Source organism: Solanum stenotomum, chromosome 8, assembly GCF_019186545.1.
Source record: "Solanum stenotomum isolate F172 chromosome 8, ASM1918654v1, whole genome shotgun sequence".
In the NCBI taxonomy this organism is placed as follows: Eukaryota; Viridiplantae; Streptophyta; class Magnoliopsida; order Solanales; family Solanaceae; genus Solanum; species Solanum stenotomum.
The window spans coordinates 47,207,604-47,231,014 of record NC_064289.1 but is presented as its reverse complement, the minus strand read 5'-3'; the positions used below and the strand labels follow the sequence as shown (position 1 = coordinate 47,231,014).

Genomic DNA, 23,411 nt, shown 5'->3' with positions numbered 1-23,411 from the left:
AGGACCGGCCCTCCCCAGCCCTTCAAATTTCTTGGCCTGCGAGGCTTGGGCAGGGTGAGGCTGGGCCGGCCCTTTTTGACAACTCTTGTGGTAGGACCTCCCTCAAATGGTTGTTTTTTGCGTTTTCTTTGGGTAAAAAAATTGAAAGGGGGGACCGGTTAAGGGTGTGATCAATCGGTTTAGTCTGGTTTTATGTATTATCAGTTCGGTTTATCAATTTTTGGTTTTTAAATACGCTAAACCAATAAGATATTTTTTATCGATTTTTGGTCATTAATGGTTCGAATTTTGGTTTACCCAATAAGAAAATGCTCATAAAATAAATACATGATTTCTCACTTCTCTAACAATTTGATACGATAGAGTGAGACAAGCAAATCAACTCTAAATGTTTTGATATAGTGAAACAAGAAATATAATGAGAAATTGCATCAATAAGAATAGATGTAGTACGAAGGCTACAATTATATGTTACAACCAGAATATAATATGAAATTTCTGATGTGAAGTAGAAGTATTATGACGTGTGAAGTGTGTATATCATAGTGTAGAGTACTGATATAGTATCTAGTTATGTTAAAATATTAATATTTACTATTTATGAAGGGTATAGTAGTAACTTACAATCGTCTTGATGGGTTATCGATTTACCTAATAACCCAATACTAAAAACCAATACCAAATCGATAACCCAATTATTATTTTTATAAAACCATTAAAAACCCATTAACCCAATTATTATTTTTATAAAACCATTAAAAACCCAATAACCCAATAGCAATAACGTTTTTTCGATTCAGTTTTTTTAACCCCTAGGACCCGTGGAGTAGATGGATAGGATCCTTTTAGGAGATATATAGATAGCATACTAAATTAGTGCGCTATATACCTCCATTGACCTTAATGATTGTTAAAAGCAAGCATATGATGAGTTAATGGAGATTATATAGCATACTAATTTAGGTAACTTCATAACCTTTATTTTTGTCCTTTTTTTTCCACGTCATTTAGGTTTCTTAGAAATGAATTAGCTAGCATATCTTGGCTTGGTGCAAGAAAGGAAAAAGAATATTAGTTTTTAAAACAGATTCGTAGGTTTACTGGAGGTGTGAGCATCTCAACCCCCTCAATTGCTCAACAATACTCTCAATCCTAGAATTTAACCATTAATGAAATCTTTCTTGCAAACTTGCAACATAACATACTTGTGCTTCGGAATTGAAACATAAAATAACGTCTTGTCAAACATGTAACTAAATATGCCTCTTCTTCATGCGGTAATAGTATCTATGATTGTTGTGAAGCTTAAAAAGAAGAGAACAGAAAACAAGTCACTTCTCAACCGTAAGTTCACAGGATTAAGCTTCAGAATCACAGACAGCATCATAATTAGTTTTTACCGACAAATATGACATTATCATCTCCATACGATTAAATAGAGCATGACAAATGAAATTATGATACACAATACCTGATCGGAACTCGTAAGTCGACCTAGATGTTCAAGATTTGAGAGACAATACATTTTTATTTACAGGCATAAACTGCACAGATAGGAAATCAAACTGATTAGAACACAAGAGCCCCTAAACCCCACCTTTTTTTACCCTCTTCCCCTTGCCTTCTCTCTCATTATATATATCACGTACTTGATACCAACACAGTCATCAAATGAAGCAAATCAAAAACTAAGTCACTGCCCTTAATAGGTAGTTAGTGTAGCAAGTGGTTGTCTACGAACAACAAAAAATTAATTGTACAAGGCATCAACTCCGGATCACCATGATCATGTCTCCTCAGCCTTGGGGATTTCAGCCAAAGCATCTTCAGCTCTTACTTTCTGGGGAATAAAATCTACAAAGATAGCATCATAGGCAAAGAATGAATCAGCGGAAAAGAGAAGAATACTTTTTATTAGAGCCACATCATTGGTTATTGGAAAACCCGTAATTGATACCTGAAAGAAAGTCAAATCTGGGTCGTTTGGAAACAACTGAAGCTGAAACAACCAAAAACATGTCAAGTTACTAAATAAGGTGACTTCTCAGAAACAAATTGGTTATACTTATAAGTTACAACTACACCAATCAAGTTTACTAAAAAAGATGTTACAACATATTTCATGGATTATATCTTAGCTGCTCCTTCTAGTTCTCTCCTTAAATTGACACGACAATCAGGATTCCAGAACATTACTTTATTTTTAGGAAACAGAATTCCAGAAAATTGATGGTTCAAACTTCAGCTGAATTGAAACACTATAATGACAGAGTCCAAGTAATATACACCGTCAATGTTTTAATATTACACCATCAGATCAACTTTACCTGCTACGACAAGTAACATATAATTTGCCTATACATATCCTATGACCAGATAGAGTAAAATATTATTTACATTGACATTGACTGTGTATAATACTTAAAATCACAATAACAAACAGTGTTCCACCAATCACAACCTGGGTTTAATTTGAACTCTTCGAACTAAATTGCAAATCAAATCAAAAGGTAATAGGAATAGCAAACAACAACAACATGCCCAGTGAGATCCCACAAGTGGGGCCACGCGAGGGTGGGGTGTCCGCAGACCTTAGTCCTACCTTGTGTGAGGTAGAGAGGCATAATAGAAACAGTGTAGGACAGCAAAATTGCAAATTCAGGATCATTATATCCACCAATCCTATTTCTGTCCATTTTATATTTTCTTCCTCCAAAATTTTCATTAAAATGTGTTGCACGGGTAGCAATTTGAGAAATGACATTTGAACTCAACATGAGCAATTATAAAATAAGCGGATTCCTTTTCTCTTATTTTACTTCTTTTTTTTTAGTTTCTTTTTTGATTAGGAATGGGTTAGCCCATGAATAGTGGTAGCGAACAAGAAAAAAGAGGCAGGCCTCAACTGGTATTGAAACCATGCACTTGAATTAACATAATAACAATAAGGTCTCGATCCAAAACTAGTTGGGACCAACTATATAATCTTATAGATATTTAGATCCATATGTATTGAGACAATATAAATACTGATGAAACCAAAGAACAATTAAAAACTAGTGTAAACTATTCGTCATTATTATCTTTATAAAATATTCTTCATAATTATGTGTTGGTTTTTTTAAAAGTTGGTGCAATAAAAAGGGTTGAAAATATTTGATTCAAAATGTGTCTCGATATTTTTAGAGATAATTATACTCTAGTACAGCCCATAAAGTTACTTTACATAATTTATCCAAGGTTTTCAATCCTTACCTAAATTGGCCCAAAGGAGGAGCTTAAGGGCCCTAGAGGGCTGCCATGGGGCCACTGCCCTCTCCCAACCTCCAAAAAATCCAAACTTACAGCCAAATGGTAGATCTTGATGAGAGGAATATATTTGTATAATAGTGTTTAAAATTGTATACTATTGTATATGGGTGCATAAATATCTCTTATAATTTCGAATAATATTATATATTGATGTATAATATTGTATATCAAGTTATAAAACATTTTTGTAAAAAAGAAATATGAATATTTTGAATATTGTTATATACCGGACACATTATTGTATATCGAATTGTGTTTTGGGCTAAAGATTTGAAATGTAAGTTTTGGGCTATATTTTTGCGATGCAAGTTAAGGTGATTGTAAGCACGGGTTAAAAATGATTGAAAATAGTTCCTTGGAAGAACTCAGATCATGTAAGATCAATGAGGCACTGGTACCATTGATGGATTTTTAAAAAGATGGGACAACAAACCATCTTTTCCTCCATTGCAAAGTGACAGAGAAATTGTGGCAGGTCTTTTTGAATTTGAGGGGAATCAGGTCCATGCTGGAATAGAGAAGGGAATACATCAGGTCACAAGGAGAGATAGAAGATTGTCCCTGCTTGCATCTTGTGGACAATTTGGAAGGAAAGGAACCAGAGATGCTTCAAAAACAAGAGCATCCCTTTCCAGAGTTTGAAGTTGAACCGTCTTATAGCCCTTTATTTTTGGTATAATCATGTCCTCCCCAAAGAGGTGGAGGCGATTACTCACTTTTTAGATAGTTTAGGAGGGGTATAAATGATAGTATATCTTTTGATTTTGCTTATTGTATACTCCTGATGTAATTACTACTGAAATACACCATTGGTGTATTGCTATAAAATGCTAACTTTCTCAACAAAAAAAAAAGAGGGTTCAAAATATTAATTGAAATGTCTCTCAATATGTTTATTAAGCATAGGAAGACTTCAAATAGCCAACTTAAAACAAAAAAACCAAAAATATCTAAACAAAACCTAGTAGCACTTTAAAATTCAAATTCGTCCTAAAGCTAAGCAACTTATTATGCTAAAAATTACTACAGTAACTAAAGTAAAATTTCAACATTCAAGTCATAGTTGAGAACTCAAAGTTATAACATCTTCAATGCAATGATTCCGAACTAGTTGGGTACAGATAGATGATCTATATCTATACCTCTCCATGTGGTAAGACTGAAAGTAGATATTGTTTGAACATCAAGCATAATCGAAGAATATCGTATTGAATATTCTTCACTGCTATGTCGTAATTAAGAATCCCAAATTAAGATATTTTCTTATTTTATGTTAACTCAAATCCACATATGTAATAAACCCTTTTTTTTTTAAATGGTAGTGTTGTATTCCTTAGCATTAATGGCGTGTTGAATACCTCCAAAAAGAAACACGGTAGCAAAAGTTATTACAAAGAGCCCAAAAGATCAACTATTTGTTCTACTTCCTCTTTTATACCAACAAAGATGCAATACATTTCCATTTAACTTTTGGTATAGAATAAAATTTATCCTCGAAACATCTCTCATTCTTTTCTTTACAAACTGTCCAACATATGCATGCTGGGATTATTCTCCACTTCTCTAAGCTCTTGCTCCCCCCTCTTCTGATCCAGAAACCAACAGATCAGCAGTATGTTTTGGCATTAACCATTTGTTGTTTCACTGTTTGTGAGGCTCAAAAATAGGGTCCAGATCTGTGTTGTTACTTTACAATGTAAAAACAGATGACTATTGGTCTCCTATGCCTCATTGCATAAAAAAATCTGGATGCTATTTGGAACCCTTTCCTTTTTATACTTCCCGTGTAAGACAAGTTCTTCTGACCACCAACAATTAAGAAAAACACTTGACCTCAAGCTCTTTATACCTACTTCCATGGTCCTATCCCACAGCCTGATCGTTCTCACTTCTTTTTTATAGCTTGCTCACCGCGAATCTCAGTGTGTTTCTATTTTAATTGTGATGGGACCTGGAGAGATCCCTTTCAAACCACCGACCTACTACAAAAGTTGTGCGACTCTACTTAATTCCCTGTCATTCAGATGTCTCCTTAATGAGATACCCATCCATTGAACCAACATTCAACTATTGTGACCTCCAGTTTGCTACAAAGTGAAAATAAATCAGGGAAGGAATTCATCAAGGCCTCCACAGTCCATTCCATGCTTCTTTCCAGAAAAGAATTTTGTCGTCATTACCCACCCTGTACGTGATATTACCTGATAGTTAAGGCCAGAGAGCCCTTATTGTCTTCCATACTAAAATTCCACAAGGGTTTGTAACAACATTAGTTACTTTGGTCATACATGCTTTGTATGACTTCCTACTATAGTGTTTGATCCTCCTCCACATATCTCCACAACCATTTCATCAGATTTTTAGATTCCTAACACCAAAGGCCACATGATGTCTTGGAAAGTTGAGCAATTTTCCAGTTAACTAAATGAAACCCCCTCCTCTCCTTGTTTCCAGATCATAAAAAAATCACTTCTCAGTTTATTTAGCCTCTTCAAAACTTTTGGTGGGATGGGAAGTAAGGACATAACATAAGTAGGTAAGAATCTAGCACTAAATAAATGTGTCTTCCCCCTAAGGGAAGATTTTGAGATTTTCACCAGGCTAGCTTCTTCTCTGTTTTTTCTATCATCCCAAGTCCTTGTATTTGGTGCCCAAAGGCATGCCCAGATAAACAATTGGAGTTGTTGACCTACTGTGCACCCCAGGATGTTAGCCAGTCCCCGCATCTGAGCCACTTGATAGGTAGAAGGCTGCTTTTCCTCAAATTTACACATAAAACTGAGACTTGCTTCCAAAGTTAAACAACACCCTGATGAAGCTAATTTACTCTGTTTTGTCCTCACAAAAGATTACAATACACATTTTCATAAAGCAAATGACAGGTTTCCAGTCCTGCCGTAATATTCAAATTGAATCCCTTCAACCACCTGTTTTGAATTGTCAGCCTCATCATATTGTTAAAACCTTCCATGGCTATTATGAACAAAAATGGTGAGAGAGGGTTACCCTGTCTGAGACGCCTCAGATGGAAAAAGAAAAACTACAGGTTCTCCATTTACCAGAATTAAGAACTTGACAGTTTTAAAGCAAAAACAATCCATTTCAGCCACCTTTATCCAAACCCCAATTGTTTGAGTATACATAGAAGAAAATCCCAGTTGACATGCTCAGAAGCCTTCAGCCACCTTTCTCAAAACCCCAATTGTTTGAGTATACTTGGAAGAAAATCCCAGTTGACATGATCATAAGCCTTCCTAAATCTAACTTGCACATGATGTCCAGTTCTTCTCCTCTCAATCTGAAATCCACATACTCAAGGGGAGCAGCATCCATGATCTCTTTTCTTTATGAAAGTTATCTGGTGTTTATTTACCAACTTATATATCCCACCGTAAGGCTTATGGGCCTAAAATCGCTCAGATCAAAGACTCCACTTTTCATGGGGATGAGAGCAACGTACATGGCATTGAGGCACTTTTCAAAGACTTGATATTCATGAAAATGTTGCTTAGTATTCATGATAACCTCCTTCAGAATATCCCAAGGGACTTGATAAAAACACATTGAAAACCCATCAGGCCCTTGTGCCTTGTCACTAGCACAAATTCTAATGCACCCAATAACTTCTTCAAACTGTCTTTGTAGCCACTTTTGTTCCTCAATGTTGATGCTTGTGAGCCCATGTTATGTTGATACAAGTTTCTATCTCTTTGTATAAGTTCTAATAAAAAAAAATGGATGGCCATCTTTATGGTATATAGATCAGAGATAGTAACCCCCTCCTCTTCCAGTGTGTCTATAGAGTAGAATCTCCTATGAGCATTGCGAATTCTGGAAATATTTTGTGTTGTCCCCATTCTTCAACCATTGAACTCTAGATCTCTGACTCCAAGTTATTTCCTCATTCTTGGCAAGCTCCTCAAACTCCATAGCTAGATGAGCTTTTTGGAGTTTATCATCAGTGAGTGCTCTCTGTTCCATGAGACTCTCCAGTCCAGAGAGTCTACACAAAATATCCTCTCTCCTTCGTCTCCAATTGTTCCAGTTGTCCTTCCCCCAATCTTTCAGTTTCCCTAAAGTAGCTTTCAATCACAGCAACAATAACGTCGCAATATGAGCACTTGGTGCTTGTTATACATATTCTATCATGTAGATAAATTCTTGTCAAGAGAAATGTTTTAGAGGCCAGGATAAAAGCAGGACTTCTGGTGACCCATTGTTCAAACATAAAATATTATTTCTTGAATTCCCAATCACCACATATTAATAAAATGATTGTGATCTAACCCAATTTTGGAAGCAAAAATTGTTTAATTGGAAGGAAAAGTTCCACCAAATGAGAAACAGAAAAAAAATGTCTATTCTTTTTTTTTTTTTTTTGAAACTAGTAAGGTTGTATTCTTCAGCATTAAGGGCATGCTGGCCACCACCAAAAAGTGTCAATTACAAACTTCCTATCAAATCTACAATCTGATCTGTATCTACTATACACAACTGTTTACACCAAAAAAGTAGAGATACTATACAATTCCATTTGACCTTGTGTATGGAATTGGATCTATTGTCAAAACATCTACTGTTCCTTTCCTTCCAGATTGACCACCATATATATGATGGTATTAACCTCCACCATCTCTTCTGGCTCTTGGTACCCCCTCTCCTTACCCAGCTCTTCAACACGTTTGATGTACATTCTGGCATTGTCCAATTCAAATTTGAGATGCTAAGGAACAAATTCCAGATTTGAGCAGTGTAATTACAGTGCAAGAAGAGGTGGCTGTTAGTTTCACTTGTCAAATTGCATAAAAAACACCTAGGGACCAGCTGTCTACCCTTCTTCTGAAGTACTTCTTGTGTTAAACAAGCTCTCTTTATCACTAGCCAAGTGAAGCATTTCACTTTTGTAGGAATATCCCCCTTCCAAAAATAGTTCCAGAGGTGTGTTGGTCTCCCTGCCATCACCTGTAGACCTCTTCTGTAAGCACTGCTGACTGAGAAGAGGCCATCTTTGCTGTGCTTCCACAACATCCTGTCTGTGGCATTTGCATTGATGGTCACTCCGCCTAGCATCCCTAATATCTCAGCCACCCTTTCCACCTCCCAATCATTGAGAAGTCTTCTAAAAACTAGATCCCAGCCCTGTTCAGTCCAGCAATCGCCAACATTGGCATCAGGATTTCCACAAATTTGAAAGAGATCTGGAAGCACTCATGTGATAGTCACCCCTCCTCCATGTGTATTGACTCTCCAAATAAAAGAGGGTCAAAGAATTCCATGTTATTAGTCTGAGAATTCAAACATAGCTCCTGAAATTCTTTGGCAGTTTGTTCTCTCGTCTGGATATCTGATGATGTTGAAATCCCCCCATAAATGACCCATGGCCCTTTACATACACTTTTTATAGCAGCCGGCTCCCATCATAGTTGCGTACTTTCAATTTTGCTACATTCAGCATAAATTGCTCTGAACCACCAAGTTAAGTCTTGGTCAAGGCCTTCAAACTTGCAAGTGATCAATTTGGTCACCACTGTCCACCACTCCCCCCCCCCCCCTCCAATTCCTTTATCCCACAACACAACTATCCCTCCACTCCATCTTATAGAGAATCTTCCCTGTCCATTTCTTACGCCACATTTGCTAAAAAAAACTCACCAACCTTGACAGATTTGTATCAACTAGCACATATATGTCAGCCCCCTACTATAGCAGCAAATTTCTAACAAGACTCCTTTTATTCCACCTTGTTTAAACCCCTTACATTCCATGTTAAAATTTTGATCTTCGTGGATTCCCAGCAAGTGCAATCCTCCTTCTGTTCCTTGGCTCCCCTTCTTTGAACTTCATGTCAAAAGTCAGGTTTCACACCTCTTTTGGAATTGTTGTTTTGCTTATAAGTCTTGTTCTCCCCTAGGTCTTTGTTTCAACCCTCTCTTCTGATCTATCTTAAAAGCTAATATGCTTTCTTCTCCTAACCTTCAAAGGAGGCACCAAATTGTTGGCTTAACTTGATGATATTAGAGGGAATGCATAAGGTAGCCCGTTCCACTAATTCTTCCTCGTTATTTGAGTCACTTATATGTAGTGGAACTTCCACTATATCCCTGAATACCACAAGTTGGTTATGATCATTCTTCTTTTCTTCCTTTTCTTTCCTAGAAATTTCTGTCAGTGAGATTTTTCTCTTTTCCATCCTATTCTAGAAGTAGGAACTCCCAAACACCTCCACTAATAACTATTTATGAATCCTCTGAAAATTAAATTACTAAAATGTCTATCAAAGTTAATAGACTTTTTTACCCTTCACTTAAACATTACCCTATGATATTATTGTACATAATAAATGCAAATATATATTCTAATAAATGGGATTTTAGATATAATTAGTGTATACTTGTACATCTCGTAAAAATTCCGTTTGCATTCAATGCATTGAGTGGCTTCATTTAATTGTCATAAGTTGGTTAGTATAAATTTTTAAATTATTTCTTAAGTGCGACTATTATTAATTTAATGAGTTTATACATATATAATCTTGTTATAGGAGGCACCAAGTAGGAAGTGAAGCTTTGAAAAAATGAGTATGTAAGGGACTTACCGTCTATCTTGGACAACCATCAAAAGAGTGTTTTGTGAAAAATTAATATACTTTGGGAAAGTATATAAATCTGAAAAGTTCAACTACTTAATCAGCCTCAAGGCATCATTATAGTTATATAGGGACATGTTACAGTGGGTCTTGCCAAGGCGTGCATAGGTGGCAGCTTTACATTGGTTCTAAGTTTAGATTGCAAAGTTAATGACAAGGTCTTGCCAATAAATTTATGTACAAATATGGCTTATGCAGGATAAAGCAAGGGGTTTATATGGGATTAAATTACATCTCTTTAGACATGAACTTTGAGGGAAAGAGCACAAGTTAGTTTAAGGGTCTTGTTTATGACCTTATAAGGTGGGCTCTGGACTTCTCCTGGATCAACTTTGAAGATATAACGTATAAACACAGCGATATCACAGCGCCTCTGGTACGCAGTAGCAGCAAGCTTCCAATAGAAATTTAGAGGGTTTGTTTAAGCAGCTACTGCAGAAATATAGAAGTGAAAAATCACCGTTAACCCCTTTTTGAGATAAACCACGAGTTCTCTTCGTGATTTCAACTACCTTTTTGATGTGGGTATAATTATTTAAAGGTTTATGATAAATTATTCAGTGCTGAAGAAGAGACTATGCTATAGGTTGGATTTAATCTGAAGAATTTGAACTTAGAAATTCAGTTTCAAAAAACATTTGAACTTGGAAATTAAGAGATTGAACCCTAAGTCCTAGATTGGGGAGGAAATTGAAAAGTTGAAGGATTAAACGACCAAGTGGATTCCAACTGAGAAATTAACTATACATTTAGACTCTACGGCTTATGGATAATGTGTCGACAAATTTCTGATCTCAGATAGTTGACCGACGGCAAGTTTGAGTTGACACAAGATATGATTTTAACCCCGAGGTGTCCTAAATTAGTTTTTCTACACTAATTTGAAATCGTTATTTATGTTTTTGCTTAGATTGAGTTGCTATGAGGCCTGAGGGCACAAATTTGGATATTGTGAGCTTACTTGTAGCATGAATCTAGGTAAGAGAAGATCTTAACTTCTGAGTACCGTTCTTCACTTCTTCTAAGCTTGGTCTTTGCCTACATATATGTTTTCGACTATCTGGCACCTGTGTGGAGTGAGTGTGTGCTCGGCAGACTTGTTAATATTGTGATTCCTTTACACTTTTGAGATTTGGTGATATCTTCAAGATACGTTGTGATTTGAATATTACTCATATTGTATGGTTGTGTGGCTATTTAGCCTTAGGATTGATGTATTTACTTGATTTTACATGTCCTTGGGTGTATATAAAGATAGTTAAGCTAGAGTCACCCTCCACATCTCGAAGAGACTCCGCGTAAGGCGTTGGGCCAAAGCCACCATTCACAGCCGAAATGGTAAGACTGCCAGAGTTACCCTTAGCGGTTCTGAAAATCTGTTGTTGTGTATGGTAAGACAGTTGGACCAGAGTTACAGATCTGAGGTTTTGTTGTTGTGTAGTAAGACGGTTGGGCCAGAGTTCCCCTCCGCAATTCCGAGGTTTTGTAGTTGTGTATGGTAAGATAGTTGGGCAAGAGACCCTCCGCAATTCTAAGGTTTTATTGGCGTGTATTGTTGTACTACGTTAGCTTGCATCTCATCATCATCTTTCTTGACATGACTAATATCTCTCTTCTACACTTTGTATACTATTTTCCTTAGCATATTGTGTATATATATATATATACACATTCATATATATATGTATATACATATATATATATGAACACATTCATATATATATATTTATATGTATGTATATATGTATATACATATATGTGTGTGTGTGTATTGCTTACTTGCTCCAGGTACGAGATGGACCGGAGCTAGACTTTACTTAGTCTTTGTGACTAACCCTATCTGCTACATATGCAAGTGTGTTAGCTAACGCTTCGGTTGATGAGTGAGTCACCTGACACCAAGTCTTTTACAAGCTTTGAGGTGAGCCATGCTCTAGATCCACAGAAGTCACATATCTATCTATCTTTCTATTTCCTTATTCTTAGTGGGGTTTGCATACTCAACATGAGATACTTGAACTGATTCTTATAGATTCTCCGGACTTGGGTTATTTTGGCTCTAGTTGGGTTTGTTGAGATATTTCCTTTCATTATTTCCATTGAATTCGTAATCTATGATTTGGTTTTTTTAGACTTCATCATTCTTTTCGGGTTATGTTAGCTATTTTTTTATTGTTCGGTTCTCCTGGCAAATAATGGGATTGTTGGTTGCCAATCAAAGCTGGGGGGTAGTTAGGGTCGTGACAATAATCAACACATCTAATCAGATTATTGGAATAGTCAATTTAATTTTTAGATATGCATCAAGTCATGCAGTAAAAATGGATTAAAGAAAAATAAGTGAATGAGATCTCTCTTAACCGTTAGAAAACGTGAAGAAATAGGATTTTAAAGGACACTTCCTCTTTAAGCTCCATCCTATAAGTCTTTTCCACTACTCATACAAATATATAAAAGCCAATGTACAACTACGATATATTTGTTATCCTCTAAAATTTATGATATCATTTTGTGTTCCCAATCAAATTCATGAAATCTTAATTTGGTAAGGATTTCATCTCCCAACTTTAAGAACAAGCTGATGAAATGTTGTTCAACAATTCTCTGTTATGCATGAGTGCTACTAGTCTACTAGAACAAAAATGCTCCCAGGCACTTTTCCCTAGGTGGATTCTAGAGATCCCTTTTGGGTGTCTAGAGCCCCTTTTCCGGTGGTTCTCTGCCATCGGAATCTCTTCCCTTTCTTGCCTTTTTTCGAGGTAGCATTTAGAACATGGAGAACAGGTTGTATTTCAGACGGGGGGGGGGGGGGNGGGGGGGGGATCTTATGATCTTACAGAGTCAATATCTGTTTCAGAGAGATGGTTTGAGTTGATGGAGAGTACCAGGCGTATGCTATTGAGTAGGGGAGCTTTACTTTGGTTATGCAAAAGATTAAGGGAAGCTTCTGAAAGCAGGGGGGAAAACTTCAAAACATGGAGATGCAGAGACATTTCAACATATATTTATTGCTCCATGAAGTTCAACAAGTATGGGCGATTTAATTCTGTTATTACAGTGAATGGGCAGAGTAGATCAGTAATTATTATTCCAGAAAATACATTTAATGAGGGATGGGGGAGTCTGGTAACAAGAGTGGAAAACTTCATTGAGAGAAAAGTAGAGAAGAAAGGGGAATTTATTACAAAAAGTGAATTAAATCTCAATACAATCGCTGGGAAGGGGGATTACAAGGGAGCTCTGCACAATAGTAAATGGAGCAAGAGAGAAATGAATGTAGCCAGTGAGAATTCAATGCTGACGGTGTCTTCAGATGTAGATGACAGCAACCTGTTACGAAGATGTCTCGTTGGCAGGTTTTGTGGAGAAGGAGATATGCCAATTCGAAATGAAGTGCGCAGATGGGCCCAACAAACGTGGAAAGGAGCTCATAATGTTCAGGTGTACGACATGAGTGGCTTCCTCTTCCTCTTCGAATTTCAGACCAGAAGAATGGCTGAACATGTTATCATGGGTGAATGGAAGAGACAAGGTCTGACTTTGAAGCTGGAATGGTGGTCTCCAACAGTAGGAGCCTTCCCAGATGAAAAAAGGTTTGATTGGTTTTGGATTAGGGTTTTAGGGCTACCATTGCAGCTCTGGAACAATAAGGTGATGGAAAAGATATGTGATGAATGTGGGGGGTGGCTAGAAACTGAAGAGGAGACAGAAATAAAAAATCATCTGAGATGGGCAAGAATCAGAGTTAGAGGACCAAGGGAGAAGATCCCCACGAAGATTGAGATCGTCGATAATGGTTTGATATACTCACTGCCGGTATGGGTTGAGTCGCCGGCGACATATAGATTGATGGAGGTGGAGAAGAGAGCAGATCGAGGTGATAGTGACATACTGCTTGATGGTACAAAAGACAGACCTATGCTGCTAGAAGACAGAAATAGAGTGTTAGAAAGAGGAAAAGGTCCAGCAACAAAGAAAACAGCGGATATCGAGGTTTACAAGGAATGGGTACAAGAAAAGGACAACAGTCACATGGCTAGTGGAAGTGGGACCCCTGAGCACACTTTAAATCTGAATAAAACACAAGCCCATCTCCACAACTTTTGGGCCTTTCTAGCAAGCCCAAAACTGCTATGTTCACTGAGCCTTTTTCTGATTTCATCAACTCCAATTGGGGAGAAGCAAAACATCCTTTTAAGCACTATATAATGGATTGGGAACTGGGAAAACACATGCAAATGGAAGAAGGAGAACCAAAAACCAGAAATCAGAGAATCGAGGAGGCACAGGCAGAGGACATGACTCAAGAAGAAGATAGCATAGCTTTTGAAGGGGAGACAAATAATTACTGTATGAGCGGGGCAGATCCTTCCTTTCTAGAAAGTTTTGAGAATCAGCTGGTCACTTACAATGAACCAGAACCATTGAGCATCGAAGAAAATCTCACGGAAGAGATGATAGAGACGAGGGCTACAATCTGGGTACACCTTAATGTGATCAAATTAGGGCAAGCCTTTGGAGCAGCTATCAAGGGATGTGAAAAAGAGGCTTATGCTTTGTGCATGAAGCTGGATCAAAAGAGATATTTGGAGAGACACGCAGGAAAGGGTAAATCCTCAAATAGCAACAATAACACAATTCCAAAAGAGCTCAAGAATTTAATGTTCGATATGAAATTCAAGGATGGCGAACCTAGAATAAGTGGGAGGAGACTAACCATTATGCATAGATGAGGATAAAGATCGTGTCTTGGAATGTGAGGGGACTTAATGACGAAAGAAAGAGGGGGTGGTAAGGAATCTGATTAATCAATGGAGTGCAGATGTGTATATTTTGGTAGAAACAAAGTTGGGGGGAAATATAGATAGACTCATACATAGTATCTGGGACAATAGATGGGTGGGAGAGATACATTTAGAGGCAGATGGTAGCCAGGGGGAATAATTATTTTATGTGACAGGAGAGTTTGGAAAGGGGAAATGGTAGAACATGGCAACCAAAGCATAACTTGTAAAATGTCTGGGGAAAATTCTAATCTTTTTTGGTTTGTAACAGCAGTGTATGCTGATTGTAAAAGAGTGGAAAGAAGAGACTTATGGGGGGAGCTATATTCAGCGGGGGGAAGGTGTGCAGGACCTTGGGTGGTGGGAGGTGATTTTAATGTAATCAGATACCCCAATGAAAGAACAAACTGTTTCAGAACAAATGGAGTAATGTCTGAGTTCTCTAAATGCATTGAAGAGATGGAGCTTGTGGATCCTCCTTTATTTGGAGGTTATACTTGGAGAAGGGGGGAGAATCATAGAAGTGCCTCAAGAATCGATAGATTCTTATACTCTTCATCATGGGAAGAGCAGTTTACTCTCATCAAACAGGCAGTATTACCAAAGATAGGATCTGACCACAACCCAATCATGCTATCTTGTGGAGAGCTGAACTTCAAGAAAAAATACTTCAAATTTGAAAGTTGGTGGCTGAGGGTAGAAGGGTTCAAAGAAAAGGTACAACAGTGGTGGGGAGCTTTTGTTGTTAAGGGGAGGCCTGACTATAATTTAGCTGAGAAACTGAAGATGCTAAAAGAAAAGTTAAAAGAGTGGAATAGAAACAACAGGGGCAACTGGAAACAAAGAAAGGGTGACATTTTAAACCAGCTTGCAGCTTTGGAAGCAATCCAGGAACAAAGAGCTCCCACAGATGATGAGGCAATGCAAAAATCAAATTTGGCCTTAGAGTTTGAAGAAGTTGCAAGAAATGAGGAGATAGCTTGGAGACAAAGATCAAGAATACAATGGTTGAAACAGGGCGACAAAAATACAAAACAATTCCATAGGATAGCTACAGCTCACAAAAGGGTAAACTCCATAGATAACTTGAAGGTGGATGGTATGGAGGTGACAGATGCAGAGGAGATCAAAGAAGCTATTCAAAATTACTACAAGAACCTGTATAAGGAGGCAGAAGAGTGGAGGCCAGAGTTAGTGTTACATGAAGCTACAAGGATATCTGCAGAAGAACAGGAGGAGCTACAAAGACAATTTGAAGAGGATGAAATCTTAGAAGGCATTAAATTGTGTGCTATGGAGAAGGCACCAGGGCCGGATGGATTCCCTATGCCCTTTTATTTGGCTTTCTGGGAACTTATAAAGGAGGACATCCTGAAGACTCTCCAATATTTTTTTGAATATCAGAAGTTTGAGAAAAGCCTCAATGCAACATTCATAGCCTTGATCCCAAAGAAGGTTGGAGCTTCAGAATTGAAAGATTTCAGACCTATAAGTCTCATAAGTCTCATAGGTGGAATATATAAGATTGTGGCAAAGATACTGGCTGAAAGACTCAAGAAGGTGGTTAACAATTTAGTTAACAAGCATCAGATGGCATTTATAAAAGGAAGACAGATCATGGATGCAGCCCTAATTGCTAGTGAGTGTGTGGACTCAAGACTTAAAGGGGCAGAAGCAGGTGTCATGTGTAAGCTAGACATAGAAAAAGCCTATGATCATGCCAACTGGAGATTCTTGTTGAATACTCTCAGTCAAATGGGCTTTGGTGAGAAATGGTTGAAATGGATTGACTTTTGCATTAAAACTGTCAAGTCCTCTGTTTTGGTGAATGGCGAACCTGTAGGTTTTTTTGGTTCTGAAGGGGGTCTTAGACAAGGTGACCCTCTGTCTCCTTTCCTGTTTATACTAGCAATGGAGGGATTTGATAGCATGATGAGGATAGCATTACAAAATAGATGGATTAAAGGGTTTGAGATAGGAAATAGCAGAGGGGAAATAATGGAGGTATGTCACCTACAGTATGCAGATGACACAGTTATATTTTGTGAGCCAAAGGTTGAACAAATAGGTTACATCAGAATGATTTTGACTATTTTTGAAGTTTCTTCTGGCTTGAAAGTTAACTGGGGAAAACCAGTTTGTTCCCGATAAAAGAGGTGCCAAATATCCAAAATCTTGCAATCATTTTAGGGTGCAAAGTTGAAACTATGCCAACTACATACCTTGGTATGCCTCTGGGCAGTGAACACAAGGCAGGGGAAATTTGGGATGGAATATTAGAGAAAACTGAAAAAAGATTGGCTAGGTGGAAGGCACAGTACATATCACTAGGTGGGAGGCTCATCCTTATCAACTCTGTTCTTGATGCACTTCCTACGTATGTAATGTCTCTATTTCCCATACCTCCCAAAGTTATGAAAAAGCTGGACAGACTTTAAGAGGGATTTTCTGTGGCATGGCTGTAAAGAGGGCAAAGGATATAAACTAGTCAATTAGCAGACAACAATGCACAGTAGAGAACAAGGTGGCTTGGGCATCAGAAATCTGAGAGCACAGAACAATAGTTTATTGATGAAATGGCTCTGGAGATACAATGGGGAGGATCATGCATTATGGAGGGACGTAATTAGACACAAGTTTGGTGAACTCAACCCATGGTGTACCAATGTGAGCACTGACACTTATGGAGTTGGAGTTTGGAAGACCATTAGAGCTCTATGGCCCAAACTGGAAGGGAACTTGCAGAAGAGAGCTGGAGATGGGAAAAGAATAACATTCTGGAAGGATGCTTGGAAGGAGCAAAGTCCATTAATGGAGATTTTTCCGAACCTGTTTATTCTAAGCAACAACCCAAATGGCACCATTTATGATATGTGGAGTGCACAGGGATGGAACTAATTCTTTAGGAGATTGCTAAATGACTGGGAGATCGATAGAGTAGCCGATTTGCTAAATAGGATTGACGATTTCAATGGCACTACTACTGAACCAGATACATTAAGATGGAAACACAATATTGATGGGCAATTCTCCGTTAAAAGCGTTTATATAATGGAAGAAAGGGTACAGACGTACAGTGTAGAGGGCAACCAAAAATATGGAGAAACTTATGGAATAGTCCATCCCCAACCAAGGTAAAATGCTTTACTTGGTTGGTGGTTAAAAGAGCATGCCTGACACAAGAAGTTTTGAAGAAGAAAGGGGACATCATAGTTTCCAGGTGCTTCTTATGCAATGAGACAAATGAAACAAACAGTCATCTATTTTTGCACTGCACTTTTACAGCACAACTTTGGTCTCTATTTCTCAACATAACAAAGACAAGCTGGACTATGCCGGAGCATACTGCAGTTTTGCTTAGTTGCTGGATGAAACGAGGAGGCAGCAAAAGTTAAAAGAAGTGGTGGAGGATCATCCCACAATGCATCTGGTGGACAATTTGGAGAGAGAGAAATGGGAGGTGTTATGAAGATAGATCCAATTCCATCCAGAAAGTTAAATGGAATTGTATAATATCTTTCTACTTTTGGTGTAAAGAAGTAGGTTTAGAGGATATAGACCAATTTGTAGATTTATTAAGATCCCTGTAAGTATCTTGTTTTCTAGTTGCTTTTTTTTTATCTAACACTTTTTTATGGTGTCCAGCATGTCCTTAATGCTGAGGAATACACATTTACCAGTTTCAAAAAAAAAAAAAAACGATCATGCTTGTATACTTTGTTGGTTGCAGATATCTGATATCGTTTTCACTCAGTAGGTTCTCTTTTCATTTATTTTTTCATATTTTTCTAAGGACATTCTTTGTTTCAAAAAAGATGTTTGTGAGTATACTCATGGTATGATCTTGGAGTTTGAATCCAACACATACACGTAAGTCTTCTTTTTCTAACCTTGATTTTAACATTATTCTCTTTTTAAAAAATTGGTAACTTCCATTACATTATTCTCTCTATCTAGTGCCAACATTATCTAGCAACACTATCTTCACCTTATTAAGATTTTCCCTGAAACTTTTAGCCAAACACGGTTAAACTTGGTTGACATGCCAATGTGTATTTAGTATGCACACAATTAGTTTTTTTTTCTCCACTTTTTCATTAAGATTTACCACCCACAAAAGATGAATGATAGTGTGGGGCATGATTTTTTTTCTTTATTTAGTTAAATCAGATCAACATTTTTCATTTTCAAAAACTTGTAGAAAAAAATCAATTTTTATTTCATAATTCAAACATATTTGTTGAATATTATTTATGTAATTCTTTTAAAGGTTTGTTCCCACAGAAATGGCATACACGCATGTTGCATGTGCTCAGACACTACTCATGATTAAAATGTAACATCAAAAGGTCTAGCTATTACACTAGGAAGTCATGTTGATCTAGCTTTACAAGTGATGGATTGAGAGATACTCACACAGATGGTTGTATCCAACATAACTTTTGCGATCCAGAAAAGAACAAGCATAAGCCTCCCTGCAAAATACTTCAAGAAATTTCTCCTGCATGGAAGCAACCAAAATTATGTAAGACATTGTAAGCATGTGTAGCAAGTTAACATGCAGACGAAAGCTAATACTGCTGCTACTACTCCAGTTACAAAATTAGTAACTTCCACAAGCTTTGAAATAGTCTATCGGAAAGCATAGGTAGGGGTCAGGTTTGCGTGCACCCCAACCTTCCTGGACCCCACTTGTGGGATCACACTGATATGTTGTTGTTGTTGTTGTTGTTGTTGTTGCACCAAATTAATTAACTCAAAAGCAAATCCTTTATCCTTTTCTTTTCTTATTTGCCTTCATTCTCCTTATAACACAACCCAGAAGACCACCTAAGACAAATAGGCTGAAAGCACAAATCCAAATAGGCAGCTTACTTCACCTAAAACCCTGGGCTTAGGCTTGATCTTAATCTAAAGTCCATTTCAAACTGATCCCCACCAAAGTGAAATGCTTCACTTGGTTAGTCATCAAAAGAGCCTGCTTAACTCAAGAAGTGTTACAGAAGAACGGAATGCAACTAGTCCCTAGTTGTTTCCTATGCAATTTGACTGGGGAAACAAACAAACACCTATTTTTACATTGCAAATTCACTACACAGCTCTGGGAGCTGTTTCTCAACATCACAGGCTGCAGCTGGACTATGCCAGAACACACCTCTGATATTTTTAAATGTTGGATTAGAAGGGGGTAGCAAGACTCAAAAGAAGTGGTGGAAGCTAATACCATCATGCATATGGTGGTCAGTGTGGAAGGAAAGAAATGGGAGATGTTTTGAAGATAGATCTAATTCCTTTCACAAAGTAAAATGGAATTGTTTGGTATCTTTACTTTTTTGGTGTAAACAGCTCTGTATAGAAGATGTAGATCAAATTATAGAATTCATAGGGAGCTTGTAAATTTGGTTAGGGCTGTAAATTTTTTAAGGTGGCCAGCATGTCCTTAATGCTAAAGAATACAACTTTACCAATGTTCAAAAAAAAAAAAAAGATGCTGGAAGGGGCAAAGAAGAACCAATAACATAAAAACAAAAGAAAATTTACAGTGAAACAACCAAGGCTACAGAAAATATGATAGGAAAAAGGAAGGAACAATGAAACTGTTTCGAAGCAAGCAATTCACCAGAAACGGGTCTTACACTTTTGAGCGGAATTCTTCTCTCGATCATATAATGGACAACAAAATGCTACTACAATTTCAAAGTAAAGAATCTACGCCTCAATACTCAGCAAAAGCATTTCAAATAGTCTCTGCTTATAAAATAAAATGTTGTAGAGAAAATGATATAAACCTGGACTGCAATAATTAACTAATTTGGTGCAACTATATTACCAGAGAAAAGAAAAGCAACATGGACACAACATAAAAAATCAGAAAGCATCATAGATGTTTTCTAGTCCAATAAATGACACTAGATTTACAATTGCCAAATATACGAAGCATCTACCCAATTCAATGGACTTTGAAACAAGGATTTCCATGTTCCACCAGTCTTACTCCTCAATGCATGAGAGACATGAATATTTCACCAACACAATTAGATGCTAGAGGAAGTAAGGCATGGATTGGTTTAGGCCAGCTAAGAATATGGTATTTCTAAGGATCGTCTCTAGCTTAAGGATGTGAATAATATTCACAGCTATGTTCCATATTACTTGTTGTGGCTTCAATAAGTTCCTAGTTATACTTATGATATTATTCCTGTAAAAAAGAGAGTTTCATTACTTTCTCAAAGAAAAAAAAAAGGAGTTCCATTTGTGATATTAGGCCAAATCATGTATGCCTTTAGCAGCCTAGTCCAAATCTCACACTGGTAAGTGGCTTCTGCAATCTCCAATAATTCAATCAACAGTTATGCCTCAACCTCAAATCAACTGAGGTCGGATTCATGAATCCCAAAAAAAAAAAAAAATTGTTCTATACTTCTATTCAATTTCACTTGATTCCAGTGCTGTCTAAAGGGCAAATAAGGAGTTCTCTAGAACTAGAGGTTCTCTAAACCACACACTCATCAGTAATACGGGCATAAGTCTCTAACACGACAAAAGGACTCCCTATCAAAATCAGACTTATTATAAGTGTAAGACAACTAAGCCTTAATCCCAACTAATTGGTATCACCTATATGAATTGCTTTCATTGTGTCTTTTCTTAGCCAAGTCAATATTTAAGCCGAGATATCGTAGGTCTACTAAGAGTCTATTACCTTCTTCAGTCATCGCATTATCACACCTCTGAGTCGGTGCATATACAGGCTTATGTAATAGTAAGACATGGTTCTTTGTGGTTAACATAAGACACGATAAAACTACCTAGGTGAAATTCTCTCATTTTATCGTCTATTTGTGTTATTTACATCCTCTGTTAGATATTATCACCTCTAATTTTCTGTATTCTACATAACATTCATCTTAATATCCACATTTCTACACCATTCATCTAGCAAATATGTTAGTATTTAACGACCCGAGATTCAATGTGTTACAACACTTCTTATCTGCTCATCACATAGCACACTCGGACTACTTTTCATTTCATCGATGTTCTTTTGATTTATTTTCGTTAGATCTCCATCTATTATGTCATTATCATGTAACATTTAACTTATATATCTAAATGTCGGCATTTACACTAAATGATCTTGTGATTCTTGTCAAAACTTACTTCACCTTTCTTTACTTGAGATATTGTGTATATCATAAATGCCTCCAGCAGCATTCTCATAGTCCACATAACACTAAAAGAAGTTTAACAACCTCCAAAATCAGTGAGCAATGGAGGTTTTAGACTGCATTTGTGTTAATTGGTCACTTCTTGAATAGAAGTCCTCGAAGTCAAAGAACGAATTTTGAAAGGATTAATATGAGAAATGCCTTATCAGGAACTCTTTTATAACATCAATGTACATAAGACAATGAAAATTATATGTACAGCATCAAATATTGAACAATTGAATAAGGATTGTAGAGCCATACCGTAGCTTTGTTAACAAGGAAGGTTGCTTCGTGTAACATCCTAATATCAGCATTTTCTTTTTTTATTATCCGATGGACTCGGTTATGGGGAAATTGGTAAAGCGCACTCTCACTCTTCTCATCTTCCTCCTCTTCATCATCCTCCCTTTTCTTCTTTGCCTTCAATTTCTTCTCCTCATTCTTTTTGGTGGTACCATTGCCAATTGCTTCATCTTTTACCTTGCCATTATTTGTTTTACCCTCCTTTTCCTTCTCCCTTTTCATCTTCTCCTTTGTAGCTGGACTTGCAACTCCATTGCTATATGATTTTTTCACTAGCTTTTCTTCAGCCTCTTCATCTCCTTCCTTTTTATTTTGTGTCTTCTTCATATTTTTCTCTTCTTTTTTCAACTGACTCGAATCACCATTGACCTTGGCCTTTTTTGCTGATTGTCCTTCTCTTTCTCGTTCGTCTGTCCTTTTCTTCTTCTTGTTCTCTTCCTTCTTAATTACACCTCCATGACTAGAACCTCCATTGCTCTTTCCCTTTTTTGCTAGTTTTGTTTCTCCTTCTACTTCCTTCCTCTTATCCTTCTTGTTCCTCTTTTCATTTTTGCCTCCACGACTAGAATCTCCATTGTTCTTTGCCGTTTTACCTTCATTCACTTTATCTTCCTTCTTTGCCTTTTCATTCTTCTCCTTCGTATGTTTCTCCCTATAATCCTTTTTGCTTTTAGCCATTTTTGCACCAACATTTTGCTCCTTTTCTTCAACCTCCTCTTCTTTTTCTATCATCTTCTTCTTTCTCGTATATATTTTCAAGTTTTCACTCTCGCTGTGCCCACTACCATCCACTATTTTTTTCCCCTTTCTTCTATAAACCTTCTTCTGTACTTCCAAATCCTCCTTCCTGCCCCGGCTGTTAGTATCACCGACTTTGCTACCCTCGACTTTTTCTTCCTCCTCTTCTTCTTCTTTGTCCGTATCGCTTACATACTCCTTGTGAACATTCTGTACGTCGTCGCTTTCTTCCTCGGTTTCATCGGCGTCTTGTGATTCGGCACTGGAAGATGGAATGACGAAATCCTCCGGCTCATCTCCGTCGTGGTTGTCGGAATTTCCGTTACTCTTCTTCGGCATTACTGCAATCTAGTAAGTTAAATGGCTGCCACCGGTTGCAGCGGATGTCCGCGGCGGAGAAGGGCAGATTCAATTTTC

The 23,411-nt window shown here is 37.3% G+C and overlaps 1 protein-coding gene across 1 annotated transcript; it reads right to left on the bottom strand.

Moving 5' to 3' along the window:
* Nucleotides 1–1,389: 1,389 nt before the first annotated feature.
* LOC125874035 (uncharacterized) lies at nt 1,390–23,393 on the bottom strand. The gene is made up of 4 exons (XM_049554845.1): nt 22,215–23,393; nt 19,159–19,243; nt 1,958–1,999; nt 1,390–1,854 (listed from the first exon to the last, which is right to left on the bottom strand). Exons 1-4 carry the CDS (start codon nt 23,331–23,333, stop codon nt 1,787–1,789), a joined length of 1,314 nt encoding a protein of 437 aa, XP_049410802.1. The 5' UTR covers nt 23,334–23,393; the 3' UTR covers nt 1,390–1,786.
* Between the last annotated feature and the right edge of the window lie 18 nt (nt 23,394–23,411).